The sequence below is a fragment of the Canis lupus genome, chromosome 11 (assembly GCF_048164855.1).
Source record: "Canis lupus baileyi chromosome 11, mCanLup2.hap1, whole genome shotgun sequence".
NCBI lineage: Eukaryota > Metazoa > Chordata > Mammalia > Carnivora > Canidae > Canis > Canis lupus.
The window spans coordinates 7927870-7950678 of record NC_132848.1 but is presented as its reverse complement, the minus strand read 5'-3'; the positions used below and the strand labels follow the sequence as shown (position 1 = coordinate 7950678).

The following is a 22809-nucleotide window of genomic DNA, read 5'->3' as shown; positions in this document are numbered from 1 at the left end:
ACCAATAAACTAACTATAGAGAACAAGCTGATGGTTACCAGAGGGGAGGTGGTTAGGGGGATTGAGGAGGGCACCTGTGATGAGCTCTGAGTACTATATAGAATTGCTGAATCACTATATTGTGCACCTGAAACTAATGTAACACTATATATTAATACTGGAATTAAGATAGAAACTTAAACTAAGCAAAAATAAAAAATAATGATTTTTAGGTTTTTTCAAATAGTAATCCATGTCAAACAGTAGAGTCATAAATACAGATACGTTAAAAAGAAACCCGTCATAATATTTTCTGACATTTAGATGACCGAGCATATGTACTTACACAAACACATACGTAGAAGATCACGTTTTGGACTGAGTGTGCCACTACCCCACCCCCCACCCCAATAAAACTATGTTGAAGCCGTACCACCCAGAGTGCTAAATTTGGAAACAGGACCTTTACAGAAGGAATTAAGGTTAAATGAGATCACAAGAGTAGGGTCTTCATCAGATAAGATTACTGTCCTGAGAAGAAGAGACCCCAGAGAGCTGATTATTGTCCCAAGAGAGACAGAGGAAAGCCCGTGTGAGATGCAGGAAGAAGCTGGAGTCTGCAAGCCAGGCTGTGAATCTGCTGGCCCCCTGATCTTGGACTTCCTAGCCTCCAGATAGTGTTCAAACCCCCAGGCTGTGGTACTTCAGTAGACCAGCCAACCTAATAACTAAGACGAAATACGTAAACTTTCATGAGTATTACAGGAAAAGATATGCAAATGAGCACAAGTATGTTTTCCTCTGAAAAACCAACAGGTATGTGTCCCATAGTTATTGCAGCATCTCATTTTTTATCAATCAACTACCTCTTTGCTCTACTTGTTGTACTTAGTTCTTGAGGTTTTTCTTGAGCACCAGTAACCCCATCCGGTCTGACAGATACAATAATAGCACGTATTGAAATTGCTGGTAAGAAGGGAACCTAAAATTAGGATACGGATGGTGATTTTTTAAAAATCTAAATAACAGGTCATAGGTACACATGGAATACAGGTAAATTCGATAGTGGGCATAATTGTGGCAGAAAATATGTCCTGTGTCATGTGCAATGTGCTGGGACAATTAGAGAAGAAAAAAAATAACCACGTAGATGTAGAGAAACCTAAGGTTTTAAGATCAGTATCAGTGGAGGATGAATATTACAGTATTTCTTCAGAGCTGAAAGGCACTTTCTTTTTCACCTTTTGACATATCTGAAGTCAGGATATTTTACAACTGATTGGTGCTGTCAGCCAAGTGGCAGGCATGACATGGATGTCCTCTCCTGGGCGTGTGCAGACATCAAAAGAGCAGCACCAGACTTGCAGAGTGGGCATCCAGCAGCTTAGAAGAAAACCCTGCAGACAAAAAGGAAGCACTCTTAAGCCTCTTTGGATTCTTGTGGTTGTGCAGAGGGGCTTGGAGGTGTCAATCTGACTTGTTGAGGCACATTCCTGAAGTGAGAGTTAGAAGTAAGCAAGCTCTAGATAATTGCAGCTGACTTAAGAACTTTGCACCCCTGGTTCTGAGGCTTGTAGTTCTTCGGTGGATTAAGGAAGGTTGCATCACCAGTGCTCCAATGAAACACAGGCTACTGCTGTGTGGAAAAATCATGAACATTAGGGACTCGGAGTTGAAAACGGATGAGCAGTTGGATTCTAAAGGTAAAAAACATTTTGGAAAACCTTAGCCAATATACTTCTTCACCTGTATATTCTTCTTAAATATCCCTCAGACTGATATATTTTTTAAAAATTCATCTAAGTCTGAAGGAGCTCATTCAAAAAGAACAAAATAAAAATTTGAAGTAGCAAGAAAGTACTAGACATAGTTTAATTGGCACCTTTTCCCCCTTTCTTAAGGGTAATAAAATAATGGCCCCTCTAATAAAGGGCGTCTTAGAATTGTTAAAACACATTAGCCTGTTGTCAGAATGGGGGGAAAGCAAGTGGTTTGAAACCCTGAAGGCCTCTGCACATGAAGCGGCTGCAGATGTCACCGAACCGTTGGACTTAAGGCCGCTCTGTGCTGCTCATCCTCGCAGGGAGAGGGCAGGTGGCCCCTGCAGAGAGCCAGCCGCTCGGGAGTCCCCAGCTGCTTTGCAGACGTCTGCCTCAGCAGGTCATCCAGCAATGCATACCACCCAGTGTGGACCCCCAAGAAGGATAAGGCGGTACCCAGTAACAGCACCGTCCAAGGGCCGCTCATCCTCTTAGCAAGGGGACAGAGTCCCTGGAAGGCTGCACATTTACTTACCCCTCTTGGTCACTTGCGTCTGTCAAGAAACATACTTAGAAATGGCCTTTGTTTTTTGTTTTTTTAAAGATTTTATTTATTCATGAGAGACAGAGAGAGGGGTAGAGACACAGGCAGAGGGAAAAGCAGGCCCCATGCAGGGAGCCCAATGTGGGACTCGACCCTGGGACCCCAGGATCACGCCCTGGGTAAAGGCAGACGCTCAACCGTTGAGCCACCTGGGCTGCCCTAGAAATGGCCTTTGGATCCTAACCTGTTCGTTAATATATATGTGTGCGTTCACCTGTATCTGTATACACACGTTCCCTTGTATGTATGTATGTGTCTCCTGTGTGGATCCGTGTACATGTGACACAACTTATGTGAGCTCATACCCACGTACACACACATGCTCACTGACATATATTGTTCGATGACCTGCTTTTTACAAATACATCCACTCTTTCCATGTCATTATGTCTTTTCTGTAGTGTCAGTATAAATGATACCTAGGATTCCTTTGCCTAGATTTTCACTCATTTATTTAATCTCTTCTACTCTTAAAGGATTTCTTCTAGCTACTTCAGGAACATCCTTATGACCAAGCTGTGTGCAGATCTGTAATTTTTGGTTCACTGGGTCCTCATAGGTACCTATTGGCAATCCAGACTTACCATGGTCCAGGAGCAACAGTTTCGTAGGCCTTTTGCCCATTTCTTGTTTTTTGTAAATGTATGAGCAGGTTAAAGGGTTGGAATGGGTATTATGGACATGATATTAAGCTCAGGCTCTGAATCCACCCAGGCCTGGCTGATAACCTTGGGCTGGGTGTTTTTAAGTTCTCTGGATCTGGTACACCTGGGTTGCTCAGCAGTTGGGCGTCTACCTTCGGCTCAGGGCATGATCCCAGGGTCCTGGGATCGAGTCCTGCATCAGGCTCCTTGTAGGAAGCCTGCTTCTCCCTCTGCCCATGTCTCTTCTTCTCTCTCTCTCTCTCTCTTTCTCTCTCATGAATAAATAAGTAAAAATCTTTAAAAAAAAAAATAGAAACTTTAAGTTCTCTGGATCTTCATTTCCTCATATGTAAATTGAGTCTATGACATGTGCTTTGTAGGATTGTTGAGGTCATAACAAGTATATCAAGTGCCTCGTATATGGTAACCCCTAAGTCAGTGTTTGACCAGCTTGGGGAGTTAGGTGTAGACATAAATGTCATGCTGATGGAGTCCCACGGTCCTAAGGGATGATAAAGGGTACATTGTAGATGCTGCTGCTCATTGACTATTTATGCCTCTGCTCCTTTGATCAGTACAGCTGGTGTCCTGGGTGTGTGACTCCTGTAGTCACACGGGGCCCTACACATGGTTCAGCGCTCTGCTGTTGCTGTCTAGAAAGTCTTAATTTTGAACAGTCTCCATATTTTCATTTTGCACTGGGCCCCACAGATTTTGTAGCCGGTTCCACGTTGTAAGGTTGTCAGGAGTGTGAAATGAGAGCTCACAAAGGACATATCATACTTAGGAGGTAATAGGGTTCAGTGATCATTAGATAGGTATAATAATTTTTTACGAGCATGGACAACTATGATAAGTGTGTTCATTTAATTATTGAAAGTGTGAGATAAAGAGACAATTAATCTCAGATAGATTAAGAAACTGAGGCTCCAGAAGCTTCATCACCAACTAAAATCATACAGCTTATCAATGCAGAACATGGATTCAAACCCAAGTCCACATCACCAAAGCCCATACCACTGACCTGCCCTAGTATTAGTTTTCTTCCCTCCCTCCCCCCCTCCCTCCCTCCTTCCTTCCTTCCTTCCTTCTCCGTAAAACTCAGTGTTTAAGTGTCCTTGATATTCATCAGCATCCCAACCCTCATCCCTCACAGAGGTTTCAGAGCCCCTCAAAGATGTTCTAGAATTCCTGCCAGACCTGGAAACTTTGGGGGCTACAGCAGACAGTAAAGATGCTTCCTCTTCTCAGTATTGTCCTGCCATGTCTCCAGACCTGCTCAGAATTCCATTATCTGGCCCAGTCTAGCCACCCTGGTGACAATTCAGCTTGCTTCCTTTGATTCCTAACACACTTACTTGGGATGACCAGTGTCCAACTAAGCCTCCAAACCACCATGAGAATCGCAGATCTGCCAGGGTCAGGTCCGGGAAAGAGGCTGGGGGAGATGCCTATTTCCAGTAGATGGAGGACATGGCCATCTGTCCTGTGGCAGGGATCCCTTGCTTTCCTACGGGGCCGGGTCATGATTTGCTCTGACCACTCTTCCTTTCCAAAAAAAAAAAAAAAAAAGAGGAGAGAGGGAGGGCGGAAGAGAAAGGATCCATTCCACCACGCTGCTAATAAGCAGGCGCACAGCTTGGTGGGGAAGCTTCAATGCAAGTTTGCTTATGGTGTGTGGCCCTGGAGCAGGGAAGTTCAGGCTTGAGCATTTCATCTCTTGGATAGCTGGATTCGAATTTCGAACGTGACAATGAGACTGTTTGTTGTTTCAAAGCAATTCCCTAAGTGGCTGTTTGCTCAAGACTTTTGTAGTGTGAACAGAGATTTGGGGGAGGGGAAGAAGCCATCTGCTCTGGAATCGTCTTCCAATTACATGATCAAATTACTGCAGAGCAAAATGGAGGGAGTCCAACAGAAAATTCCCGTCTGGTGTATCAGCCCCAACCTGCTCTCCTGGGCCATTGTGTCCATGTAGAGATTCCTAGGTGGGTTCCAAAGGCGAGGCCGTGGTCGCCGAGAGTGGGAGTGGGAGGACAGCAGACAGAGCCACGGAGGAGAGTCAGGGTGAGCTTTCTTGCTGCAACAACGTACCATTCAGGAAAATGAAATGATCTTGGGTTTGAATTAAAAAGTGAATTTTTGGAGAAACTGTTTCTTGTCCTTTTGGTGTCAGTGATCCCTATCTCTGATTGCAATTAATTTATCCTATGAAAATGAAATTGGTACATCCCTTTATAAGTGCAGTTGGTGATTATTTGCTAATACTCCACTTGTAGACTGGCCCATCTATTTATTTCCCTTCAAGTAGGAGAACAGTTTTCTTGTTTTTGAAATATGGACTCTCTTGATTTGCAAAACATTATTCGAGTCTTATTTTTCCTTCTAAAGATGTGTGTGTGGTTTTTTTCCCCCCCCCTTTCTTTTGCTATTAGGCATTCATGCAGCCTCACTTGCTGGGAAATGAGTTCACACATTTGGAGTTTCCAAGGAGAGTACAGAGAAAGGAACTTGGAAAGAAGATGCTCTACAGGGACTTTAATATGACAGGCTGGTAAGAACGTGCCTCCCTCTGCCTCGGCACTGCCACAGTGTGTCTGAGGGGAGCGTCACCACCCCCAAAAAGCCATTTACTCAGTTTGGATCAAATAGTGCAGCCGGAGACCTTGGGTTGGTGGTGTAGGAACAGGGGCTCTGGCCATTTCTGCTGTGTTTGCCGGGCGCCAATTCTCAAATCACGGTGTGGGTTTGCTTCTGTGCTTCTCTGAGGTCCTCTCTGGGGACACTGGACCCCGCGAAGTTGACATAATTCCTCACTTCGTATGAGCAAGCATTTTTGAGGCTTTTAAAACACTTTAGTTTTTAGGTCAGGGGACTCGAAGGAATGGGCTAACAGTTTATTGAGCCAGACTGGAATGGATTTGAATCCTAACTCCAATCTTTCTAAATAGGCAGAGTTGGGTAAACTACATAACCCCTAGGAGCCTAATTTTCCATGAATAAAGTGGAAAAAATCCTCCTTGAGGGGTCATTGTAAGGGCTAGAGGTAATGAACCATCTTCAGTATTTTTCCACGTTTACATGGAGCTAAGCATCTTGGCCAGGGGTGGTCTTACTCCCGCAACACACCTATGTAAGCACCAAGATCGTTTCTGTAGTGCATCAGTGGCTGACATTGACTAAGACCTCATCTGTTTCTCCTATATGAAAAGTAGGTACGATATAAAGTACATATCCGTCATAGGATTGACGTAAGGACAAGATGAGAAGTGTCTGGCGCAGAGAAGTGTCAGTAAAGATTTGCTGTTAGCCCGGAGGTACTGACCATTGAGCCTCCTGTCAGCCTGGAGGAAAGAAGGACGGGCCAGTAGACTCTTTCCTTGACATACATATCTCCAGCATGGGCAAAGGAGGAGTGGATTCCAGTATCTCTTCTTCATTGATCAAAATAGCTGTAACAGATGGTCTCAGCCCAAATTCTCATGGTAGTGACTTCTAGGCTGGGAATCTACTCCTAAATTCTTAAGGGAGCTTAAGGGAACAGTTGAGCTACCCAGGGAAGATGAGGGGCTGGTCTAGGGCACTTCCAGTTGTCCTTTACCATCCGAAAGAGAAGATTTTACCCACTCTCCACGCTTCTTCTAGTGCAGGGTCGGCAAACCATAGCCCCAAAGCCAAATTCCACCCACAGCCCCTTTCTGTAAGTAATTTTTTTGGTACAGCTGCATTCATTTATATACGTTTGATCTTGGCTACCGTCACTGTACACCAAGGTGGTTGGGTTAGTTGGAACTGAGACTGTATGACCCACAAAGCCTTTAAAATATTCATCCCCGTTTTAAAACAGGACTGGATTTGGCAGGAGGGGTTCACCCCCTTTCGGCTCTGAGGTTCTGGAGTTTTGGTGCCCTAGAATCATTACCCTTACCCGACTGGGTTTTCTTTGTAAGTTCATTTTTATTGAATCGGCAGTATCAGCACTCTTTACGGAGAAGGTTAAGGTGAGGGCTACCAGGGTTTGGAAAAGCGTGGTGGGGTTTAGTCTAGGTTTTGCAGAGTTTAGGATGTTGGAAGGAAAGGCGTCCCATGTCAGGAATCCCAGGGCTTGCAAACACATAAAAAGAGTGGACTTGAGAGACAATGAGGAATGGGGCCAAAAAGAAAGAGAGCGTCTATGGGAAATCAGACTGAGTTGGTATCAAGGGAACGTAATTGAGGATAAGGGAAGCCAGGCAGAGAAGTACATTTACTGTGGGAGGCTCTGGGTTGTGCTGGAGTGTTTCTGAGGAGAATGAATGATGAAAGCAATTCTGGGGAGGCAGTCCTAAGGAGTTTGAAGGAGAACGAAGAGAGAAAGCAGATTCAGGTACCCAGGAGAAAACCAGCAGAGAAATACGTACGTGAAGGGCCCGGGGTGGCTCAGTCGGTTAAGTGTCCAACTCTTGATCTCAGCTAAGTGTCTGACTCTTGATCTCGGCTCAGGTCATGATCTCAGGGTCCTGGAATCCAGCTCCCCGCTCAGCCGGGAGTCTGCTTCTCTCCCTCCGCCCCTCCCCGCTCTCTCTCGCTCTCATGGGATCATGACCTGAAGGCGTGATGAAGGCAGACGCTTAACTGACTGAGCAACCCAGGTGCCCCTAAATAAATCAATATAGAAAAGAAAAGAAAAGAAAAAAGGAAAACGTATGTGATGTCTCAGGGGCCAGATAGAGGGATGGAAGCAGAAAACAGAGGAGGGAAATGAACAAGAAACTAGATGATTTAGCCCAGGACTGAATGTGAGCGGGGTTAAGTCCTTAATTAATCCAGTTACCTGTTCAAATAGGTCCCTTCGGCTGGTCTGTAATCCCCGGGGAGGCGGGGGACAGTGCCTGGGCCGAGATTACTCCCTGGCAGAAAGGAGGGAAAAGGTGGGAGTGACTGCAGGTGAGGGGGGCGGGGCCGGGAAGGGTGGGAACAAGGAGCTTGCTGGCCTCTGAGATGGGTAAGCGTGAGGCACGGCTGTTGTGTGTTCTCTCTGTGCCAGAAGGCAAATTACATCTATGCAGTCAGAACACACTGGGTAAACAAATGGCTAAAGATTACCCCCATTTTATGATTTTTAAAATGTAGATAAGTTTGAGGACTAGATTACATCCAACTCTGTGCGTACACAGTCTCTTGCTCGCTCTTACACACACACACACACACACACACACAGTGTTAGCATGATCCTAAGAAAATAAGCCTTTCCATAAATAAGCTGTGTGTAATGCATGGAACTCCACAGAAGGCCCCAAATAATTTAGGAGCCAGGACTGAGAACGGCTTCAGTCAGACGCGGTTTGCTGATTTGTCTCCGCACGGTTCCCTGCGTGGCTGTTGGCTCCAGCTGCGACGTGGCGCAGACGTCTCTGTGTCTCTCCGTGTATTTTCTATCTGTTCTTTTGTCTTGAAATTGACACTTAGGGAAAAGGAGGGATCTCCAGATCTTCCTGGAATGCATGGGGACGTGTAGAACCAAGCTAGACCTCTGCTTATGGAAACTCCCTCCCTCAACTCTAATGGATTCCTTTTTTTTAACCTCTCATGAGGAACCTCAGATCTAGCAGTTATCTTTGAGGACTTCAGACAAACACACCGTGCGATCATGCTTTGCTGCCTTTCCGAATTGTCTCTAGAAAGAGGAGAGCTGGCAAATCAATTCTGTAGAAAGGGACATGAATGAAGGTCTCATGAAGGCAGAGAAGGTGGCTCGTCTCCCACAAACGCCTTACATGACCACCAGGTTGTTGGGATTGGTTGAAGGTGGTCTGGTGAGTATTTGGGATGTGGCACGCCTGAGGACATGGGTCCTTGCCATGTCCCTTTATGTCTCTGGGCTTCAGCGTGAGCCTTGGCCCACATCCTTGTTTTTTGGAAGCCCTCCTGCAAATCAAGGGTTCGCCTAATTCGAAGCCCTATAATCCGTGTAGTAAATACCTAGTTGTGATGGAAAGGCTCTTCTCCCCCACGCAGCCCCGCTCCTCAGGGCAGCAGTGGGCCCACCTGATGCTTAGGCTGATGAGAGCCATCGGGGATTCCTCAGAGTGACTGGTCCTGGGAGCCAGGTGTGTGTCACAGACGAGAAGACCGGGGCAGCGAGGCCCCGTTTCAGTGCCCCGTAAGGTGGGAGAAGCTGGGATGTGAACCCACTGTTGGCCGGTGACTGTGCCGGGCCGCCCGATGCCGGAGGGCTCCTCTTCTCTGCGCCCGTTTTGCAGCGGAGCACGCTGAGCTCCAGGGAGTTGGCTCAGCTCTGCGGGCAGGGGGCCAGCCCGAGGCCTAGGTCCCAGGGCTCCGAGCCCCGAGAGCTCTTCCTGCACATTCGGCAGCCCTGTTTCCTTCCAGGGTAAGGCGAGACGGAATCACCCAGCTTTGAGCGGGGACATAAAGCGAAGCAGCACCCCCCCCCCACCCCCCCCCCCCACCCCGGTCTGTGTCTGCTGACAGTCCTTTAAGCGAGGGGGGTGATGAGCGAAGCCTCAGGAGCTGCTGAGGCCCTGACCTCTGGTTCCTGCCGGAGGCTCCAGCTGCCCCTACGAGCCTGCGCGGCCTTCGGGGTGTCCAGGTGGCTGGGAGCCCCGGGAGCCAGGGCCGCCTGCTGTCGCCGGAGGAGCGTCTGCAGCGGGGGCAGCGCCAGCCGGGGCCCGGTGTCCTCACCAGCCAGGAGCCCGCCGCCTCCTGATGGGCCCGGGGGGCCCAGGGTTGTGGCCGCCAGGCCCCTCACGAGGCTGCCGGCGTCTCCCCTTCACCGCCTCGCGGCCTTGTCAGGGCCCCAGCGCCGGGGGGGTGGGGGGCCTGAGCTGCTGTCGCTGGAGTCCCTGCCCGGGTGCCAGGCCTGTGTTGGCTGCCGGAGCGCCAGGCCCGTGTCCCGACCCGCGGCCCCCGAGCCACCTCGGGCCTCAGTTGGCCGCGAGCACCTCTGTCGCCGGGTGGAAACCACAGCCCCCCACAGCTGCCTTGGTGGCACCAAGTCCTGCTGCCGGGCCTGCTGGCGACTTCGCCTTCTCACGTGGGATCAGCGTTGGTCGTGCGCTAGGTCCAGGCACGTGGGGGGGGGGGGGGGGGGGAAGCAGGAGAACATTTGTGGAGGGGGGGCTGCAGCCACAGCCCTGGCGTCCGGCCACGTCCTCCAGCAGCTGTTCCTGGCCTGATGGGATTTGTACAGAGCCGGGGCCAGAGAGGAAGAGAAGTCCATCGTGTGAATGCGAGATTGCTTCCAGATGGTTCTGGTTATGAGTAAAGTACACCAGAATTCTTTCCTTAAGCAAAGCCTCTCTAACGTTTATGATGGTCTCATTTCAGAGAACAGCCTGGACCTGTAACCCGAGACGGCCTGGCTTAGTTAGTACAGAGTTTACAGCTTTGAGAGCGAGGCTCCCCGGGTGCTGGCCCTTGCTCTGCCAAGACCCTGGAGCCTTGGGCAAACCCTGGGCGCCTCGTTCTCTCATTTGCAAAATGCTTCCTTTGCCCCTCGCCGCGCCAGCCTCTGTGTCTGGTGGCGGTTGGGTTTTGCTCTGCTCTTCAGAGCTTCTGGAAGAGACCAATTCCATTAGAAAGCTTCCAGTGATGGTAACCTTTCATTTTGATCTTTCGCAGCCCTTAACTCTTTAGGACTCTAACTTGATGACACATCAGGGCAGTTTTCCCCTCCTGTATTTCCTTTAAAACTATGAGCAAATCAGAGATTTTTCCACTGGGAGCAGAGCGAGGTCAGCCACCATTTTCTCCTTTTCAGTACTCGCTATTTTTTGCTAAGGCCAAGGAAATACCGTTTCTGGTCTGAGTGCTCTCCAGCCCAGTAGCCACCAGCCACATGTGGCCATTTAAATTTATATTACTGGAAATTAAATAAAATTTTTAAAAAAATTCTTTCCCCAGGTCGCACTCGCTGCATCCCAATTGCTTGGTAGCCGACCGGGGCTCGTGGCCGCTGACCTGGACAGTGCAGACAGCACGGCCGGCATCACAGTTCCACGGACGGCCCTGCTCTCCAGGCGGTGGGAGGGGCGGGTCGAGTTGAGGGCAGGGGAGGACATGCAGGAAGCTGTCTGTAACTGAGCATCCCAATGGCAAGGGCTTCAAAAAAACAAAAAGGCCGCCGAGCACAGACAGGGCGAGTAAGCGGAATGGCACAGTCACATCTGGTGGCCTCTGGCCCCACTCCTAGCCTCGGAGTTGGCTTCACCCTTCAGAGGCATCAGTCACCGTATTCAGGGACAGCTCATGGCCAGTGGTCGCTCCGTGGCAAGCCTGCTGGCGAGCCTGAAGGAAGACCCGCTTCCTTTGCCCCCTGCTCAGTGGCCTGCCTCCCTCACCCCGGGCCTGCCATTGGCACTTCTGTTCCTCTTGCTTTTCCTTCTACGTCTTGCGGGGAGCATTTCAGACCCTGAGGATCCGATTTAAAAAGCAGCTTCACTTCCAGCCCTTTCTTTCCTTGCTGTTTGGGGGTGAACCTTATTCTCCATATGCATCCTGGAAGCCGACGTAGGGATGAGAGCCACAGCCCCACAGCACCGGGCTTCTTACCAGTAATCCAAACATTTCCTGGAAGGAAACTCACTGGAGGCAGCCCCAAGCATGGTCTGGAGCTCCTGGGTCGAGCTTTACAAATATTGTAGATGGGGCTTCTATCTTATTCTTTGCTGTTCTTTTCAGGGCCCTCCAACAGCACATTCAGGCAAGCTGACAGGGAAGTGGAGAAGCAGATTGAGAAATGCCACAGAATGCTTTATGAAGCCAACTGCAGAGCCGCGCCCGCATATGATATAAATTGATTTATTGAATCAAGCACAGAAGCCCTGTTAGAGAAACCCCAGACTCCATCCTCCGAGGACCACCTATTAAAGCAGCCCCGACTGACGCTCCTCATTAGCTTTTCCACTGATCCCCAGGCAGTTTTTAAAGGGACACTGTCCCTCTTTTGGGCCTGAATTTATACCTTGGCCATGCCTGTGGGTCTAATTAGCTCAGCATTATTAATCTTACTCAGAGAGCCTGCGTTTTCTACAACAGCCCGGCTCTTGAGTTTTAAAGAGTAATTGGAGATTTCAAACCCTGTCCTTTTCTCTCTTTTTGTTTTTAATTACTTTTAACCCAATCTTTGGAAACCTACCTGCAGGTGTCTCTTGACTAGCAAGCATTGTTGGAGCACCAAAGGATTTCTCAGTCCCGTCTTGGTGCAGATCCAGACATGACTATTGGGCCACAGACCTCACGGGGAGGCTTTTTAAACACACCCAAGAAATAGCACGTTTTAATTTTATAATTACTTCACAAGAAAGCGGGCCTTTCCCTAGTTAAACCTGGTATTAATTTCCTCCCAGCAACTTGTGTTTTCTAACTTAATGATCATGGGCCACCTTGGCAGCAGCCTGATTGCTGAAAGCAATCTGGAGATCTGACTTTGCAGAGAAAGGAGGGGCTTGGATGTCATTTTAGAGAGTTTTAACCCTACCAGTTGTCCAGGATGGGCATCGGCCGGGGCAGGGAACTGGCACCCGAAAAAGTCCTCATGTTCTAAGCTCCAGCGGAACCTGGAGCTGGAGTCGGAGTGGGTCACCCTCACATGGGGAAAGACCATTTCGGGGGCTCCCAGAGCCAAGATGATGAGTGGTTATTTGCGATGTGCATGTTCTGCATCTTTTCAGGATTTGCAGCTCTAGCTGCAGGAGCAGCAGGGAAGAAAGCCTGCCCTGCTATGTGCAGCACATCTCCTGACAGTGATAAATGACTGCTTGCCCCCCTCCTCCCTCCCCGCCACTCAGCCCACGAGGCCAGAGGAGGCTATGAGGTATTTACCAATGGTGGGAAGCCAAGACAGACGGGCATTGTCAGGCCACAGGGAGGAGAAAGAAAAGAGATGCCCAAGCTGGCTCCCTCCCTGTTGACCGTCCACGCACACACTCCTCTCTCTGCTCTAATGATAGGGGAAAATGTATCCTTCCCAAAGTGGCCGGCTGCTTCCAAGCCTTTCTTTCCCCTGAGGCCCTTGGCAGAGTCACAGCATTTGTCATCTACCCCTAAGTAGAGTGTACCTCCTTCCCTTCCCCAGTGACCACTGTCTGGGGCTATACGGTGCACGTGTGGTGGTGACTTAGCTCTCAGTCATCTGGGGAAGTTTTACGATGCCGAGTGCTTGCATAAATCCTTGTTACCATAGCCAGTGTCCTTTTAACCAAGGACCCCCAGAGCGGACAGGCACGTATCTTTGTACTTGGCAAACCTTCATTGTATACCTGCTGCACATTAGACACTGAGCTGTAGTTAAGAACAGGGATGTGGAGCCGGCCTTCCTGCCTGGGTCAGTCCCCAGGAATGGCTTGGGCAAATCACGTCACTTCGTTTGGTTTTCCCACGTGTAAGTGGGATTAATGACGGCACCTAATAGCAGGAGGTCACGAGTTAGTATGGCCATGTGCCCGCCACAAAGTCTGGCAATGAGCACTCTATGTGCCTAATAATATAATCACCAGATACAACGGAGAGTGAGGTGGTCTGTGAGGTCTGACCCTTGCCTCAAGAGGTTTATGACCTAATAGGTGTTGGGTTGCTTGTTTTTCAATAGGAGGCTGGGAACCCCAAAGTAAAAGGAAGGCAGTTTAGAGAAACAAGAGATGGAAGGAAGGTCAAGGTGTGCTGGCTACTTGCCTGGCAGGTCTGCCCCACGGCGGCTGTGCCAGGTGAGCTGTGGGCCAGGGGCAGAGACCCCCTCATGACAATCGAGAAACCTCTCTGCCCATGAGTGCTAAGGGGTGGGGTGTTTTCTGTTTCTTTTGTAGGTCATTTTGTTTGTTTTTAGTGTGTGTGTGGGGAGGGGGGTTGGTCTATGTATTGGCTCCACATCTGTTATTGAGTCCTGAGTGCTGTACCTTCTAAGGTGTCCTGTAGCCCTTCTGAGCCACACCCAAGGTCCTGGGGTACCAAAGCCCTCGGTAGCCAAAGCACGCCCTCACGGAGGAGGGCCCTTACCAGAAAGGACTCCGTTCACTTCATAGGGATGACCAGCTGGCCCAGGGACTGGCTTTCCGGACATTTATTGAGCAATGCCATTTTACCTATAAACCTGTTCTTAAATTCTCAAGATGGAGGGAAGTAGATGTGTTGGAGTTTGTGCGTAAGACAGAACATAGAGCTTATTTATAAGGGGGTTTGAAAAAATGGCCTCGTGGCCATGTTAGAGGGAGTGGTGGCTTTTAAGAGAGGGAGTTGGCCCTGGAAGGAAACTTCACGGGGAAGGCTGTGTTTGAACCAAAAGTCTGAAATATGAGAGGAGTTAGTTTTTGTTTTTAAGATTTTATTTATTTACTCATGAGAGACACAGAGATAATGGCAGGGACACAGAGGGAGAAGCAGGCCCCCTGAAGCAAGAGCCCAACGTGGGACTGGATCCCGGAACCCTGGGATCACGACCTGAGCCGCCACCCAGGCGCCCCTTAAAACTCCTATGAGAGGAGTTTTAAGAAAGTTGAGGGCCAAAGGGAAGGACCTTCTGAAGAGAAGGCATAGCACAAGAGGAAGCCCAGAGGTATGAAAATAAGGTGTGTTTGGGAATGTGGAAGCCAGAGGTAATACTCAAAATAGTTTCAGAGGTCAGCAGGGGGGGATAGGCTCCATAGGCTCCTGGAAGCCCCCTGCTGGACCAGCTCTTAACTCTTTAACACCACAGGGATTCCAGGGGAGGGTCCTGAGCACCAGACAAGGGCACCTGGGGGCTTTGGACAGTCATTATTTGCCAACCAGTATCGAAGTATTTCAGCATTTTATTTTTTTATATATTTTTTAAAAGCCATAGCATTATTAAAGAGCCATAGCATTATTATTTTTTTAAAGGACATTTTTTTTAAAGATTTTATTTATTTATTCATGAGAGACACACAGAGAGAGAGAGGCAGAGATACAGGCAGAGGGAGAAGTAGGCTCCATGCAGGGAGCCAGATGTGGGACTCGATCTGGGACTCCAGGATCAAGCCCTCGGCTGAAGGCAGGCACTAAACCACTGCGCCACCCAGGGATCCCTATTTCAGTGTTTTAAACCTCTGTATGTGCGTATGTTGGTGGCATCTGCTGGACACTGTCGGTGTCATGCAGAGGCAACAGAAGTGACATGCGGAGGCAAGCGAGAGGGTGTGGGGCAGCGGTGGGTAGGGAAGTGACCCCACGATCCAGGTAAGTGGATTTAAGTCAACTCAGGGGAGCTCTGATGCAGTGCTAAGGGTGGCAAGAATTAACATCTCCTTTTCCCAGAGCTCTGCACCTCTGTAGAGTAGGAGAATGACACACAGCAGGGCAGAAATATGGAGCGGACAGTATATTTAGAAGGACATATGGTCCGATCCTCAGCCTATTTATAAGATCTTGTTTTTAAGGAAATTCCAGAGAAGTGAGTGCTACAACACCCCACCCAATTTCCAGGTACTTAGCCACCCTGCCAAGGAAGCATTTTCCTGTGTCCAACGTACGTTCCTCCAGGGATAAAATTTCACCCTCGCCAGAGCTTGATAAGGTCTCTTCTTTTCCCTGCCACCCCTTCCCCGCCCAGGGGGTTTCAGAGCAGGAATGCTGGGAGTCCATTTGCCTTTTGCTCTTCACCTTACTGTTCTGGTAAAAGCAATGATAAGACTCTACCAAGCCTAGGACCAGATTCCACTAGGATCAAATCAGCTTCGTGGGTCACCCAGGTTAAATCGATGCAACACACCGTGCGAGGGAACTTAGGGACAGCACATGGGGCTTCATCTCTGTGGCGTGAGATGGATGTTGTAACCATTCCTCTTTCAGTAACGTGGGCGTTGTGTTGGGTCCTGGAGGCGGAAAGCAGATGAAAACAGCCCCCACTCTGAGGGTGCTTACCTACCGTCTAGTATAGGAGGAGGCCCCACCGGAAGTGACAGGCGAATATTTACACACAGTGAAGCTTTTGCATCTGGAGCGATTATTAAAAGCATTCCAGTATCCCTGAGGTCCTGGGATCTTTTTTTTTTTTTTTTTAAAAAAAAGCTCTCAGGCCATGATGATACATCCTTGAACGCTGGCTTTGGGCAGCCTTAGATACTCTTACCATGGCTGTGAGCAACCGCCTGCAGAGGTGATTGGTTAAGGAACAGCGGGCAGCCGGGGCTCTCTAGCAGGTTTGTGACTTCTGGCCCCTGGTTTTCCTCCTGCTGTTGCTTGGGAACGTCTTTGTCCCCTGTGTGGGCCCAGGGCCGTGCGCAGGAGGGGTCATGGACTAGACTAGCAGGGGAAGATGGGAGATGATCTCAAGCCCACTGGTGGCTGCAGTGGGTCAGAGTTGAGGGGAGCATCTCTTCTCCTTTCTGATGCTTGTGCCCAGAACCCGGATAGTCCAGGCCCCAGGCAGGCGGACAAGTACATGGAGTAGTTAGGAGACCATGCTTCCTGGGGATCTCACTTGCTAGTTTCTTATTCCTGTTCATCGTGAATGAACGATACTCCCTCCCTGGATTTGCCTCATCCTCTTGGACGGGCTTGGACCACCCTGTGAAAAACGGGGCCTCTCAGCGTGAAGACTTAGAGCCTGCAGTTTATTACCAACAGAACAATTTGGAAGCTAAACCTCAGGTTAGACTTAATTCTACACTGATCTTGAACATCCACCATATTGTCAGGAGAAGAAAAAGCCTACAAAGGTGGTGTGTTTAAACTTCTGTGTGACCTACCACTTTAAAAACCTGGAGGGTCAGGGGGGTAGACTTTTTTTAAAAATGTGTATGATTTACCCTTAATGATGAGGATTCGTAATTAAGCAATGCTGCTGGAAATCATGACATTTTATGGCATCCGCTGTATATTCCTAGCTCCTCAAGGATGGCAGAGAACCGTGGCGGAGAGCACGGTGCACTTTGGGGCAGACCTGGAAGTGAGCTTGACCTCTGTTTCCTAGTCATGTGACCTCCATTTTCTTCTTTGGGTTGATGTTAACATCTGTCTTACAAGCTTGTTTTCAGGGTTACATAAGGATTACATAAAAGTGCTTAGACTAATCCCCAAAAGAAAGCGAGCGTACAGTGATGGGGGTATTAGAACTTCCGTGAGTGTTAGGGCTGAGGTGGCAGCAGAGGACTTGACAGCTGTTGCCTTTACCATCCCTCATCTGAAACAATGGGGCCACCTTGACTTAGGAGCCAAGAGTGTGCTGTTCTTTCCGTCGTTGAGGATCAGCAGCCATTGCCCAGGCTTGTGCTTCTTACCCTGAGGCTCAAGTCATGTGAGGGTCAGCAGAAGATTCCAGAAGACTGAGGGTTTGTTTCAACTAGAGATTTTGGAGGTAGGGGAGGATGTTTCTCTGTGTTGAAATAGATGTCTCATATATGATTATTAGGCAAAATTCTTGTGGCTTTTTGGGATAAAACAGAAGACGTGAAAAAGCACTGATGCCTACTATGAGATACTTGAGCCCCCAGGTTATGTTACCAGTTCAAATACACTCGAATGGAAATACTGAAATGATATTAGCATAGGGTCGAGTCCCCGGTGCATGAGTGGTTTCCCCACGAGGACACCGCAGGACTTAGTGCTCCCGTGTACAAATATCCGAATATCCGTTTGTCCAAAGAGAGAAATGTTTGTGAGCTGGAGGAACTGACCTCTGCAGTAAAACCCTCTTTGCAGGGAACAATCTATCTGCCATTGTCTCTCCACGATTCGTGGATATGGGATCAGTTTTGGTTATTTCTTGATTTGTATATATTGACTTGGTTTCATACAATACAAAGGCCAATGTCAAAGAAATTCATGTTTGTCTCAGAATAAATGGTCCCCAAGAAAGCAGAAATCATTCCACCATGCGTGTGCTCATAAAATAAGGATCTGTGATTCATAACCTTTGGGAAATCTAAATGCTATTGATTAGAGTACAAAGCTTTCCTAGCCAAGTGCTAATGCAACCAAGTGGATACCGAATCAGAAATAATTTCTAAATCTGAAATTTCCCTAAAAGTCATCCAGAATGTTTTATCCTGAAATATTATCGGTTCTGTTTTATGTACACGGATGACCAATTTCATCTCCAAAAGACTGAGTCACAGCATCTTCTCCGTGAATCCTGTTCCACTCCTAACCTTGGGCCCGTGAGCTAAGAGACAACCCTGACTGTATCTGTGTTATTTAACTCCACATTCTCAGTGCTTGTGCTAGTGCCTGGCACTTAGCAGGTGCTCAGGAAACATTCCCGAATGATTCCAGTAGAGCTTACTGCTCTCATCTGGCCAAAGCCTGAGCTGCCGATTTGGTGCTACTAAGAGCAGGTTCTCTTCCTTCACGCAAATTTTCACCTCTGGGTAAGGACCCATTAGTGTGGCTGTGAAAGCAATTTAGTATGTGGAGATAAGCATTTTAAACAAATTAAGTAGCGTAAGGAGAAAAGGAAATCTTCGTGTGTATCACCCGGTAAGGATAAGTATTGTTTCCAAAATGTGTTTGTGTGTATCCTAGGCTAACAAGGTCTGCCTCCGGGGAGTCCCCTCCAGGGAGCAGAAGTGGGGACCAGAGACCTAGATGCTTCTGCCCACCATCCTCCATCCAAACCTGCTCGAAGCCTATAGACTTTGCCCCGAGCAAGCAGGCTAGTGTAAGGAGAGCAAGCTCTGAAGCCTTGTGCTACCCACCACAGACTTGGTGTTAGGAGGAGGAGTCCTTCAGCCAAATTCGAGGAACGGTTACTGCTTGCAGATTCTGGGCAGGATCTGGTGCAGGCACGCTGGTGATGCGGAGGGGAGAGGTAGGCCTTTCCCCTCGGGGTGTGGGTCTCTTAATCAGAGGATTACGTCAAGGGCAACTGCAAAGGCAGGAAGCAGAGTTTGGGCCCCATTATGGAGAAGGTTTTCTGGAGCCATGGCCAAAAGGGTCCCACTTTCATCTGTTTCTCTCGTCAGAGACAGCCGGACGTACACAAGCTAGGCAGCATTGCACCTCCACATTAGTGGCGCCAAATATCCAGGACGCTTTTACAATTCTGGCTTATTATTTAAGACCGAATCCAGACTGTTGTACTATGTTAGCATGAGAACGTCAACCCGTATGTAGTATATAGCTCAGGGCCTTGCAGGCCTCAAATAACTTCAATGATGCTCCAAGGACCAAAAGGAGAAAACAAGGTAGCATTTGTTTGTAGAGCCTTGGCCGCACAGGGAACTTTCCCAGGAACCAGTTGATGACCATTCCTAGCACAGGATCCAGGGACTCAAGGCATGACCCCATCCCCCAAAACGTAGGTTCACAAATCACGGAAGCCTGCTATGTGCTGGCAAGCCTGTGGCAGAGATGTTAAAGGATCCTCCTCAACCCTGCAACTGCCGGGTAGATGCGGGTGGTTTCTCAGCCTCTTCCAGTTCACCCTGCGCCCCAACGGCCACCTCTCATCCTTATTCCAGATTTCATTAGGCTTGCCTCAGATTCCTCCTCCCTGACAGTTTGGTGACATTTTTCCAGCATATTAAGATTTGATCCAAAGACAAATTTAAGAAACTAATGGGGGATTTCTTAACTAGGAGTCTTTGAAACCAGGAGGGAAAAAAAAAGGCCCCCTTGGAGGAAGATCTTAAAAAATAAGAGTAAGATGTAATAAAATATAAAATATTCTTGTGTTGCTTTCACGGAGACATGCAGATATTCACACAGTGAAGGCGGAGTGGGCTGCCCGTCGCAGGGCAGGAGCAGGAAGCGGCCTCCATTTACTGCTCTGTGGCTTTGGGTTTTGATTCCTTTGAAAATACAGATGGCTGGCAGGACAAAAGGAAGCATGAGGTGACTGCCAACTCTGTTGCTTTTTCCAGGAAGGTCTGGGCAGGGTGGGTGTGGAGAGAGGCCGGTCCGGGGAGAGCCTCTGTGGATTCCATGAATTGCTGAGTTGGGGTCGTGCCAAGCCCTTAAAAGCCATGAGTGGCATTTGGGCTCCAGGCATGTGTCTGCTCCTGACCAGCCAGGCCCAGGTGGTGGTTCATCCCGGCCTCCGGGGAGTCGAGCTTTTGTTGACATATGGCTGTAGGAAGCAGATGTGGGGACCAGAGACCTAGACGCTTCTGCCCACCATCCTCCATCCAAACCTGCTCAGGCCCTGTGCAGCGTGTCCGTGTCTGTCCAAGACTTGGTGTTCGCTATGAGCAAAAGGAGACTTCTTGTGCCTTTTACTTTGCTCCCAGAAGGGGCATTTCGGCTTGTCGCTCTGGGGGAGAAATGCTCCCTTTGTGCCTGTTTGAGGCCAACCTCAAAGCATCCCCTGTCGATTACGGGCTCTGAGGTTTCTGAGTCTCTGATCCTTCACCTTAGAGCAGAACAATGGACTTCTCTGAATACAGGTGCACAGACGCTGGCTTTTGTGCTTTGATATCCTCCGTAGCAGTAGGAAAAGCATGAATTGGGGCGGCCTGGGTGCTCAGCAAGAAGCGGTTTTCCTGCGGGGGTGTGCTCACCAGCTACTGCTCTGCGTCATAGTGAAGAAAGACCGAGACTGCCAAGGCCTTCACGGCCACAGTTGAGATAAAAAGCCTCTTATCCTTCACAAAGGACTTCTCAGCCGTATTTGCATTAATCTTTGCAGCCTTTCCTGCAGAATCCAGCTGAAGAAGCACATTTGGCGAGGTTGAGGGACTTTGCCAAGGTCACACAGCTAGTTCACTCGAGGACCGAGATGGGACTTCAAAACCTCTGACCCCAGGCCTGGTGTTCTTTCATATATCCCAGTAGAGGGAAGGGAGGATCTAGGAAGAGAGCCCCCCGGGGGAGGGACAGGCATCCCAGGCCATGGGGAGAGGTTAGCGAGTGGAAGAATGTGACCCACTGGTGTGTGTCACTGGGCTCCTACAAGCGGACTGTTGGGATTAGGCCGTCCCAGAGGGGGCACATTGTTCTTAAATGACTTTGAAGTGTCGCTAAGGGAATCAAGACTTAGGGAAATGAGTGGTATTTCTGTCCCTCAGTCTAATGAAAGGTCTTGATTTGGAAGAGAAAGAAGATCATGGGAAGTGATCTTGGTGGATGATGCCAAAGTGTGAACTTTGGGGTTCCTGGCCTTGTGGGTTAAGACATCCAAGTGGGGGCTCTAGCTTGGGAATGGAGCAATCTGGCAAAGACACAAAAGGATTTTCTCAATGGGAGACTTGCCTTAGCAAGTTAATATGGAAGACATGTGTCGAGGTAACACTATATACCCTGGAGAAACACGTAACAGCACAGCACCTGCCGTTCCGGAGGTGGAACTTAGGAATTGTCAGGAGAAAGTAATAGGCAAGAGGATCATAAATGCCATTTTTTATAGCTTTGTGACTCTGTACTACTATATATCGGTAGTAAAGGTGGACCTAAAATTCTAAAGTAAAGAAGTAAACACAAGTTCAGGGTATCACCGACAGGACTTGGCCCTGAATCTCAGCCATAAAAAAAGCTTACCAATTAAGGCAAAATGAATGGGGAAGCCAAGACTTTGTTATGTCTTTAGCTAGTATCTGCTTCACGTCCACGATGTGCCTGCACAGTCGTAGACAGGAGGATTTGGCCACGAATAAGGGGAAAGTGCCTGCCTTTGTTGGACTAATGTGCTGGGGCCAGGGGTCAGGGGACAAGAAACAAGTAAACACAAATCATATAAATAGGTAGTTTCAGACTGTGCTGTGCAAGCCCAGGGAGAGCTGAAGCGCGGTGGCCAGGAGCAGTCCAAGAAGGCTGAGCGGGCCCAGGAGCCAGGGGGGAGGCCCAGGGGAGGGCAGCCCCAGGCAGAGGGCCCACCGAGGCCCTGTAAAGAGACGGCAAGGAAACTACTAGCTTCGGGGAGCCTAGTGGAGGGCTCCTGCATGGCTCCATGCCTTCAGCTTGGCTCACGATCCCAGCGTCCTGGGATCAAGTCCCACATCGGGTTCCCTGCTCAGCAGGGAGTCGGCTTCCCCCTCTACTCGTCCCCTCTGCTTGTGCTTTCTCGTGCTCACTCTCTCTCAAATCAATAATTTTTTTTAAATCTCTTTTAAAAATTCTTTAAAAAAAAAAAAGTGGAAGGATAAAAGATGTCAGAGCAGCGTGCAAAGATCAGATCTCACAGGGCCTTATTGTTGGGGTCTATTTTCTATGGAAAGCCAATGGGGAATCTTAAGGTGAAGGGTGAGGATTGTGAATTAAGAGAGACATGGTGGTGGGAGATGGGCTAGCAGGCCGCCGCTCGGCCAGCCTGCAAACACAAGCAAACCTTTGTCTGGGAACAATGACAAAACTGACACTGAGACGAGAGGTGTTGTCCCAGAGGAGCCCTCGGAGGGACATAGGCGGGGCCGGCTGGGGCCTCGGGAGCGCTGGTGTCCCCAGCAGGTGTCTAGCAGTCGCAAGGGCCGCACGCAGCCAGCCAGGCGGGGGGCGCACCTGCCCTGGGTGAGGTGGGTGAGCAGCGGCAGCAGGAGATCCAGAAAGGAGATCCAGAAAGCAGTCGGGGGAAATCAGAAAGCCCTTTGCTTTTGTTTTTTGGTTTTTTGTTTGCTTGTTTTTTAATTTATTTTTTATTGGTGTTCAATTTGCCAACATATAGCATAACACCCAGTGCTCATCCCATCAAGTGCCCCCCTCAGTGCCCGGCACCCAGTCTTTGTTTTGTAAATCTGCGTAGGACAAGAAACCACAAGGAGGGATAGTGCCCCTGCCTGGGCGGCCTTCCTCGGTTTGCCCGCACCCTCAGATGCTTGCCGGCCCCGTTGCACCTTGGCACCTCCTTCATACCCGGGATGCCGCGGGTGGCAGGATGAAAATCCCTGTCCCCCCAGGACCTACGCGGGCCGGGGGTGCAGGGGAGCAACAGAGGAGACAC

General features: G+C 49.1%; 1 protein-coding gene across 4 annotated transcripts in view; it reads left to right on the top strand.

Annotated features, from left to right (window-relative positions):
* Positions 1 to 22809, top strand: part of PPM1H (protein phosphatase, Mg2+/Mn2+ dependent 1H) — a 253772-nt gene that overhangs the window by 179452 nt on the left and 51511 nt on the right. For all 4 annotated transcript variants that reach the window (XM_072843062.1, XM_072843065.1, XM_072843064.1 and 1 more), the window contains exon 6: positions 5423 to 5541. In XM_072843062.1, coding sequence (XP_072699163.1) covers positions 5423 to 5541 — 119 coding nt within the window. The remainder of the gene's footprint in view (positions 1 to 5422; positions 5542 to 22809) is intronic.